The sequence below is a fragment of the Dipodomys spectabilis genome, unplaced genomic scaffold (assembly GCF_019054845.1).
Source record: "Dipodomys spectabilis isolate Male_0828 unplaced genomic scaffold, ASM1905484v1 ptg000495l, whole genome shotgun sequence".
NCBI classification, from domain to species: domain Eukaryota; kingdom Metazoa; phylum Chordata; class Mammalia; order Rodentia; family Heteromyidae; genus Dipodomys; species Dipodomys spectabilis.
Window position 1 is genome coordinate 1,028,197 of NW_024871172.1, and position 9,475 is coordinate 1,037,671.

Sequence of the window (9,475 nt, forward strand, 5' to 3'; positions counted from 1 at the left end):
CCCTGCGCATACAACCTGCCTCCCAGATGGAGGGCATGGCGCCTGCTCCCGTGCGTCTGGCAGCCTTGCTCCAGGTGTGAGCACCCTGCGTGCCCGTGTGCTCCACGCTGCTCCCCTCCCCCATGCCAGCCTTGCTCCCGGTGTGAGCACCCGCGTGCCCGTGTGCTCCATGCAGGGCTGCGCCCAGGCAGGCCCCAGGCCGCCTGTCCTTTTCCAGGGCCTGGGTATGGTGGCGCTACAGACAGGCAGCTCTCGGGCCCACAGCCAGGAACGGCCACGGAAGGCCCCACCCCAGCCTGGCGTCCCTGTATCTGACCTCTGCCTTCTCCGTACAGGGAGACCACTGCACATCAAACCACGGCTGTGAGGCCTTGGGACCAGCTTGCACCTACCTCAGACCTTCGCGCTGGACAGGACGGAGGCTCTGCCCCCACGGGGGCTGTCCACCCCGGCTGGGTGCCCACACCAGGCCGCAGCACTGCCCACCCGGCTCTGGACCTTCTTTAACCTGTGTGCACCTAGGGCTCTTGCCCTGCCCTGGCCAGGCTCCCAGCCTCCCCTCCCTCTGGGCCTACGGCTTCACATCCAGGACTTGCTCCCTACCTTGTCCCTTGGGGTGCCAGGCAGGCCTCACCCCAGCCTGTTCTCTGCCATGACTGTGGCATCAGCTGTAAGACAGGTATCCCCAGCCTTCCCCACCCAGGACTCCTGCCAGGAGGGGAGGCCGCCAGCCAGGCCCCTGTGGTGGGCATTTTACATTCAGCAATAAATGTTATCCTGTGTCTGATTGGCCCTTCCTGACCCTTGCCACGCCTCAGGCCCTGGACCTATGCGGAGCATGGCCAGCCAGAAGACACGGCCTTCCGCAGCGCAGGGGCCTGCCCCCCCGCCCCAGGCGGCTCCGAGCCCCAGCCTCGCGCTGTGGCCATCCCCACGCCGTCGGGGCTGCTCGGGGAGGACATGGGGCAGGCCAGGGCAGAAGCGGCGGAGGCCTCGCCGTGAGGGGGAGCTGGACGCCATCATGACTGCCACAGGGGGCTCCAGGAGGCGGGGCTGGAGGGCTGTGTCCGCCCAGCCCCTCTCCTCCTGAGGGTAACTGGCCCGAGGCCCGCAGTGGAGCAGCCAGGAGCCGCCAGCATCCCCCACAGCGCGTGATGCACAGGGCCGCGGTGGTGCTCACCGCCACCCGAGCCGCCCTCATGACTGCCCCATCACCACCGGCCCTCCGCCCGGGCAGGGGAGCGGCGGGCAGGGAGGGGTCCTGTCACCAGCTTGGCAGGGTGGCAGCAGGACTGGCCCGCAGGAGCGGCTGGGGCTATGCGCCGCTTCCTGGGGGCACACGGAGGGGGGAGGTGGGCTTGGTCCCGCGCCAGCCCCGCGAGTCCTCGCCTCGCTCACACTGTGGCCCTTGGGCTCTCCGCGCCTGCCACGGCCTGAGTCCTCAGGAAGGAGGCAGAATCGCGGCCGCCCCTTGGCCACCACCGTCCAGGCGCTCACAGGGAGAGGGCACCCTGCTGCCGCTCGACGGGAGCTGCCACTGGCGGAGCTGGGGGCTCAGCTGCACCCTGACTTGCTCCTGAACATGGGACCCTCAGGGCTGGGGCCGTCAGGAGCCCCCTCCCCCACAGCAAACCCTGACCTCTGTGCCCCAAGCAGAGAGCTTAGCCGCAGGTCCGGTGGCCACATGCTAGGCCCTGGCGGCCCCTGCCCCTGCCCAGTCCTGATAGCTGTAGCTGCCCCTCCGCAGTTGGCCTTGGTTCAGGCTTTCTACGTGGGCCCATCACGCTTGGCGTGGGTGCTCGGGTGGTGGCAGCTGCAGAGGGCGCGGCCGACTGCCTGCTCCCGGTGCAGCCTCTTCACCAAGCAGCAGACAGCCCCCGGCAGCCGCCGCGCACCACGCGCCGCGCACCACGAGGGGCGGGGACGCGCACAGGCTGGGGACCTCTCGCCAAAGCAGCTAGCAGGCAGGCCCAGGAGGGACTGCACTGCCGTCTAAGAAGCTGCAGAGGACTCCTGGTTCACCATTGCCCGGAACTTGCCGGGTGCCTGATGCAGCCCAGCTCTGCCCGGCGCTGGGTTCTCCCGGCACCCACTTGGGGCTCGTGTGGCAGGGGGCAGCGGGCACTGCCCCGGGGCCCGGGAGTCGTCCGTCTCCAGCCCTGCAGGGATCCTGAGGACGTGACAGGCAACCTGGGCCCGTGGAGACCTTCAGTGGGGACTGCCTCACCTCCAGGACAGATGTGGGCTGCCGCAGATCACCAGAGCCATGATGGCTGGGCCGAGGGCTGCGCCTCCCAGGAGGGGCCAGCAGGTGGCCAGGCTCCCTGCCCAGGAGCGAGCGACCGACCGACCGACCCACCAGGCATGCTCCCCCAGCTCATTGCCCGCGGGGGTCCTGAGACCCCAGGCAGAAGCAAGCAGGGGCTCGGCGCTCACTGGAAGCGGGGACTACTGCCTCCCAGAGAGATGGCTACCTGGGGCTGGGACAGGACGGGGAGGGCCCAGGAAATAGGATTGGGGCGGGGGCTGGATCTCAGGACCTGCCCTCACCTGGGAGGGGCAGTGTCCTGGAGGGCTCTGCCTGCCGGTCTCTGGCCGCCCTGTGCCGTCATGCAGACCCCGGCTGAGGTGGCTCAGGGGCCGGAGCCTCACTGGGTCACCAGGCTGGCCTCGTGGGCCCTTTGGGGGGCCTGGCATCCAGATGGCTCCTAAGTGCTGGGGCGGGAGAGGATGGCTGTGGACGCCCCAGAGCCCAGGGGCCACCACTTTTTTATTGTTGCTTGTGGGGCTTGAACTAGGGGACTGGATGCTGTCCCTGAGCTCTTTTGCTCAAGGCTAGCGCTCTGCCACTTTGAGCCACAGCGCCACTTTGGTTTTCAAGCAGTTCATTGGAGACAAGAGTCTCACAGGGACTTTTCTGGCTTTGAACTGTGATCCTCAGCTAGGAGTCTCCTGATGAGCTAGTCTGACAGGCCACTGGCACCCAGCCACCGCTGCCTTTTTCATGTAAACAAGCCCAGGGTGGGTCTGCCTAGAGGGGCGGGGCGCTGGGGCTGGGCAGGCTCCTCAATCCCTTCCCCTTGCTAAGCCCTGGGTTAGTGTGGCTGGACAGCCACAGCCAGCGTGTCTCTGAAATCAAGCGGCCTAAGTGCCTCCCGGGGTCCCGGCGCAGAGCTCTGATGCAGTGTGCAGGGTGATGTTTCTTCTGCTAGACTTCAAGCAGACCATAACCTGTAATACGCCTCTCGTCCTAGCTACCCAGGAGGCTGAGATCTGAGGATAGGGGTTCGAAGCCAGCCTCGGACAGGAAAGTCTGAGACTAGGTAAGTTGGGGCTGAGCGGCTCTGCCTCCCACGTGGGTCTCCACTGTGCGTGGCAGGCAGCAGTTCGGAAATAAACTTTTCCTGCCAGAATACCGCGTGGTGTTCCCGTCATCGGCTACCTAAATGCACACCAACACTGAGTTCAAGGTCCAGGACCACACACGACAGAACTGTGGCAGCTCAGTCCGCCTGTGGCCTGGGCCCTGTGCTGGGGCTGCGTCCCTGAGTGCGGTCCAGTGGCTGGAGACGCTGAGCTCAGGCCCCAGCGAGCAGCGGCCCAGGGCAACGAGGAGGAGGGAGAGCACCGTCCTCCCCACGGCCCAGGCCCCCCCCAGCAGAGCACCCCTCCTTCCCGTGGGCTGCTGAGGCCTGCACGGGAGGAGCGCGACCTGCTCAGGCCAAGAGCCCTAGAGAGGTCTGCAGCGAGAGCTGATGCTGAGCCTGTTCGCTCACAGAATTTGTAGAAAGCCAGCTGAATCCATTGGCTTTTCGAAGCCAAGTTCAGAGCCAAGGGGAAACAGATCCAAACACTGAGCTGCTTCACCGGGGACCCCCAGTCCCAGGCTCATCCCACACTGCTGTGGCGAGGAGCCAGAGCCCCAGCGCTGCCCCTCCTGCTCCCCCCTGCGCTGGGCACCCCGGTCGGTCCTCACTGTCCGCAGGGCCGCAGGGCTCTCCCCTCCTTCCCTGACTCTCTCCATGTGCCAGGCAGGCCTGCACCAGCTGCTCCCTCTGCCTGGGGGCTCTTGTGCCAGCACGCACGCATGTGTGTGCACATGCACACCCACACCCATATACTGCCGCGGATGCGTGAAGGGTGGCGGCGTCTGACAGGGCTGGGCCCAGTGTGCTCAAACATCCATTTTACAGCCCTTGGAAGCCTGGAAGTGGGTCCTGGTGGGCTGGGTGGCCACTAGAGGCTGCCCAGCCTCACAGCACGTGCTGGGACATCTCCTGGCAAGAAGAGGCACTGAGCTCCCGAGAGCCACCGAGCCTGGGCATAGTCTGGGGCTGTCCCTTGGCCTGGGGCCAGAAGCTTGGCCCCCCTAGGAATGTATTCACTGGCTGAGAGCAGCCGGAAGCTCTTCCAGCCCTCCCTCCCTAGCCCTCCCTCCCCAGCCGCCCCCAGCAGCGGCCTAGAAGATAGGTCACACCACACCTGGTGTCCTTCCCAGGACTGGGGGTCATGCGGGGTCCTCCAGGCCTGTCCCTGAGCTGCTTTTGCTCAAGGCTAGCGCTCTACCACATGAGCCACAGCACCACTTCCGGATTTTTTCTTTTTGCCTATGTGGTGCTGAGGAATCGAACCCAGGGCCTCAGGCATGCAAGGCAAGCACTCTACCACTGAGCCACCTTCCCAGCCCCCGGCTCACTTTATCTTGATTGTGTGTGTGTGTGTGTCACAAGTACTGAGGCTGGAAGTCAAGGCCTGGGCACTGTCCCTTAGCTTTTTCACTCAAGGCACTGTACCATTTGAGCCAAATCTCCACTTCTGTGTTTGTTGTTTAGTTGGAGATGAGACTCTCTTGGATTTGTCTGCCGGGGCTGCCTTCAAATGGAGGTCCTCAGATCTCAGCCTCCAGAGTAGCTGGAATTACAGGCGCGAGCCGCCAGCGGGAGGGAGGCTGGGCTGCCGGCCTCCGCCTCGTGCCTCTAGGTGCCACGGACGGCGGCGCGGCAGGTGGCTGCTACGCTGCCCAGCCTCTGAGACGACGTCTCTGGAACCTTCCTTCCCGGCTGGCTCCAGCCCGCCCTCCCGGCTCCACCTCCGTCTCCCAGGTAGCGGGGATCACAGCTGGAGCCGACCTCCCCGGCCCCGTGTTAAACCCATCGCAGTCACGCAGCCGCGCCGAGAACGCCGGCAGGCCGGCGGGCCCCGGCCGGGCGCACGGGTCAGGCCGGCCCCGGCGGAGGCGGGCCCGGAGGGCGCCGCGCTGGCCCCGCGCTGGCCCCGCGCTGGCCCGAGGTGCCAGCAACTCCGTGGACGGAATCCCCGCCCCCGCCCCGCCGCCGGCTAAAAATAACGCGCCCCGAGGCCCGCGTCCCGCCCGGGCCCCGCCGCGGGCTCGGGGCTCCGGAGACGGAGGCGCGCGGCCACCGGGCGGGCTCTGCTCCGGGACCCCGCGCCCGGAGGCCGGCCTGGCGGCGGCGGGGCCCGCCCCGCGCGCGCGCGGGCCCGGCTCCGTGCAGTCCCCCGCGGCTGCCACCAGGGGGCCCCGACAACTTTGCTCGCCAGCGGCCCTTCCGCACCTCTTCCCACAGCTGTTTCCCGCAGGAGATTGACAGCTGGGCTCCGGGTTGCCATGGGGATAGGCAAATGAGGGCGGCGGGGCTGGGGCTCCGATTGGCCCGGGGGCGCGCACCCCCTCCCGGGGAGGCGGGCTCCGGCGCCGGGCTCTATAAAGGCGGGCGTCCGCTCGGCGCCGGGCCGTGGGAGGCGGGGCCGGCCGGCGGCGCGGGCGGGGCTCGGGGCGGGGCAGGAAAGCCCGAGGCGCGGCCCGGCCGCCACCGGCCGGGCGGGAACGCGGAGGAACCGCACTCGGAGGCGGTGCAGGGGGGGCGGGGGGGGGTCCCGCGCCCGCGGGGAGCGGGCCCGGGGTCGCCCGGGAGGCCCGGCTGGCGGCGGCGCCGCTGTGCCGCCTCGTACTCGGTGGCGCCAAACTTTTGCCGGTGACCCTCGGCCCTGCGCCCGCCCCGGCCCGGCCCGCGGCGCGCGGGGAGCCCGGGGCGGGGGGGAGGCCCGCGACCCCCCTCCCCCCCGCCGCCCGGGCGATGGCCGCGGAGCTGGCGATGGGCGCCGAGCTGCCCGGCAGCCCCCTGGCCATCGAGTACGTGAACGACTTTGACCTGATGAAGTTCGAGGTGAAGAAGGAGCCGCCCGAGGCCGAGCGCTTCTGCCACCGCCTGCCGCCCGGCTCCCTGTCCTCGACGCCGCTCAGCACGCCCTGCTCCTCCGTGCCCTCCTCGCCCAGCTTCTGCGCGCCCAGCCCGGGCACCGGCGCGGGCGGCGGCGGCGGCGGCGGCGCGGCTCCGGCCGGGGGCGCCCCGGGACCGCCGCCCGGGGGCCCCGGCGCCGTCGGGGGCGCCCCGGGGAAGCCGGCGCTGGAGGATCTGTACTGGATGAGCGGGTACCAGCACCCCCTGAACCCCGAGGCGCTCCACCTGACGCCCGAGGACGCGGTGGAGGCGCTCATCGGCAGCGGGCACCACGGCGCGCACCACGGCGCGCACCACCCCGCGGCCGCCGCGGCCTACGAGGCCTTCCGGGGCCCGGGCTTCCCGGGCGGCGGCGGCGGCGGCGGCGGCGCGGACGACGCGGGCGCCGGCCACCACCACGGCGCGCACCACGGCGCGCACCACCACCACCACCACCACCACCACCACCACGCGGCCGGCCACCACCACGGGCACGGGCACGGGCACGGCGGCGCGGGCGGCGCGGGCCCGCACGTGCGCCTGGAGGAGCGCTTCTCCGACGACCAGCTGGTGTCCATGTCGGTGCGGGAGCTGAACCGGCAGCTCCGCGGCTTCAGCAAGGAGGAGGTGATCCGGCTGAAGCAGAAGCGGCGCACGCTCAAGAACCGCGGCTACGCGCAGTCGTGCCGCTTCAAGCGCGTGCAGCAACGGCACATCCTGGAGAGCGAGAAGTGCCAGCTGCAGGGCCAGGTGGAGCAGCTGAAGCTGGAGGTGGGGCGCCTGGCCAAGGAGCGGGACCTGTACAAGGAGAAATACGAGAAGCTGGCGGGCCGGGGCGGGCCTGGCTTCCCGCGGGAGGCCTCGCCGCCGCAGGCCGGCCCGGGCGCGGCCAAGGCCTCGGCCGACTTCTTCCTGTGAGCGCCGCCGGGCCGGGGCCGCACGCCGCGCCCTCCCCGCGAGCCCCGCCGCGCGGCCCCGCACGTCCCCCGGACGCCCGCGCAGGCCGGGCCGGGCCGGTCCCGCGCGCTCCCGGTCGCCGCCGTCCGTCCTCGCGCGCGCTCCGCGCCAGCCCTCACCACGGCACGCGACCGCGGGGACTTACGTCGGGCGGGCGGGTCCGGGGCCGCCGCGGCCCGTCCTTCCCCGCGCTCCAGCTCCCGGTTCGTTCGTTCACTCCCGCTCCTCCCGGGACAGGCGGCCGTGCGCTCGAAACGTTTTAACGACCGCGCCCGGCGACTGGGAGGAAGGACTGGGGCACGCCGGCGCCCGGCCGGCTCCCCGCCGCATGCGTCGCCCGCCCGCCCGCCCCAGGGGCCGCGGTCCCCCGCCCGCGCCCGCCCCGCGTCCCCGGCCAGAGCCCGCGGGCGGCCGGCGGGGCGGCGCTGCCCGGCCCGAGCCGCGGTTTCTCCATGCACCAGATCCTGTTTATGACCCCGGGAAGGATCTTATTTTAGTCGTCGGGAGAGGAGCAGTGCACAGTATCTAGACGTGTTCAAAGAGGAGGCTTGGGTCCGCACCTCCTGGCATGGGCGACGGGGAAATGGTTTGAATTGTGTTTCATTCTGTTCGTAGAATTTGTTTTTAAGCGTGGCTCATCACTTTTTGGACTAGCCAGGGAGCACGGGTCAGAGGTGAGTGCTGCACCTCTGAACGCCTCGACCCCCTCGACCGCTGGCCCGGTGGCTCATCTGGCTTCAGAGGGGTCGGGAAGGGCACCAGGGACTCGGCCCCCAGTGCTCCGGGCCCCGCTCTGGCGGGAGACGGAAAGTTTTGTTGTGTTGTTGGTTTTCGTTGCACTGTTTTCATTTGCTACGAGACTGAAGAAAAGGAAAAAAACATATTAAAATGAAATAAATCCGTTAAGATGCAAACGTCCCTGGAGCCTGGCTGGTATATCTGCGGCTCTCTGAACCAAGCTGCTGCAGTGGGAAAAACAGGTCCGGTGCTAGGCACAGTGGCATCACCCGGGGCCTCTGCCCTGGGGCGGCCCTAGGGAAGCAACCCCAGCTCAGGTGCCAGACCCCAGCTAGATATTCTAAGCCTCACCCACACCCAAGGGTGACCCTGCCTCTGGCCTCTGAAGGGTGGGGGCATGGAAGGAAAGCTCACCCCTGGAGGGGCATGGCTGCTTGGCTTTAGGGGCCTTCTCTCCTTTGCCAGTGAAGGGGCCCGATGTGGGTTTTGTTCACAGCCACTGTCCACCCTCCCTCCTGCGTGCCCGGCCCTGCTTTGCTCTGTGGGAACTCGGCAGGTGCGGGCGGAGTTCTGAAGTTTGAGTTTGTTTTATGTTTGTCTTGATCCCAGGTCTCCAGAAAGCCGTTCTGTGCGCCTCTCAGCTTTCAAGGAGGCTCCGGGAGACTTTTGCTCTTTGTAGGCTGAGCAAAATCCCAGGATCTGAGCCGGTGGTGAGCCTCCATCTGTGCCAGGAAAAAAACAGTTCAGAGTTGAGGGGACTAATGCTGGGGAGCTTTGCGCAACACGGGCTGCGCATCATTGCAGGGCTTTGCTGCTGGGCCGGTGATGCCCCAGAGGGGCGGAGTGTGGCACCTTCCTGGCTGAGGGCTGCTGGCTCCGCTGGCTTTGGCAGCCGCCAGTCCTAGTCTAAATCAAAGGGTGGGGGACGCGGGACGCCTCAGCCTCTGCTGTCACTGCCCACTGAGCCTTGGCAAGCCTTCCTCCCGGCCCGGCCCGGGGCCATCCCGCTGACTGCACTGTCTTGTGAGTGAGGAAGGGTGGCTGTGAGGCTGCCCAGAGCCTCGGCCAGGCGGCCAGGCCCCGGGCCGGGCGCTCAGTGCTCCACCAGGGGCCAGGATCGCCTCACAACTCCTGCCCGCTTCTCCCAGGGCCTGCTGGGAGGTGCTGGGTTGGCTTTTGCTTTCCCCTTCCCTTTCCCTCCCTCCGTCCCTCCTCCTTCCCTTCCTTCTGTTCCCCAGGACACAGGTGGGCAGTGCGGGTGGCAGGGGACCCTTAGGGGGCAAAAGGACCGCTGAGGGGATTCCACACACAATGCTTTCCTAGGAATGATTTTGGGGACCCTGAGACCCTGTGGGGAGACACCCTTTGCGCAAAGCCCTCGTCCTGCCTGAGTGGGACCGTGCCCCTCCCCCCAGCCCTGCCCCCGGGCAGGCCAGGCTGCACCTGCACCCCGCGTGGCTGGTGGCATGGGGTGTATAGTCCAGTGGTGGCACGGGACCGCGGTGCTCAGGCCCAACTGGGGACAGGGGCGGGGTCAGGGA

At 68.4% G+C, this 9,475-nt stretch overlaps 2 protein-coding genes across 2 annotated transcripts in view; both read left to right on the forward strand.

Moving 5' to 3' along the window:
- The window catches only part of Zc3h3 (zinc finger CCCH-type containing 3), an 82,858-nt gene extending 82,099 nt beyond the window's left edge, over positions 1–759 (forward strand). Inside the window, exon 12 of the mRNA XM_042669468.1 lies at positions 336–759. Within this exon, the coding sequence (XP_042525402.1) occupies positions 336–367 (32 nt within the window). The 3' untranslated portion in view covers positions 368–759. The remainder of the gene's footprint in view (positions 1–335) is intronic.
- A 5,336-nt stretch (positions 760–6,095) lies between these two features.
- Positions 6,096–7,157, forward strand: Mafa (MAF bZIP transcription factor A). The gene has a single exon (XM_042669464.1). The coding sequence runs from the start codon at positions 6,096–6,098 to the stop codon at positions 7,155–7,157; it is 1,062 nt and encodes a 353-aa protein (XP_042525398.1).
- Positions 7,158–9,475: the final 2,318 nt, after the last annotated feature.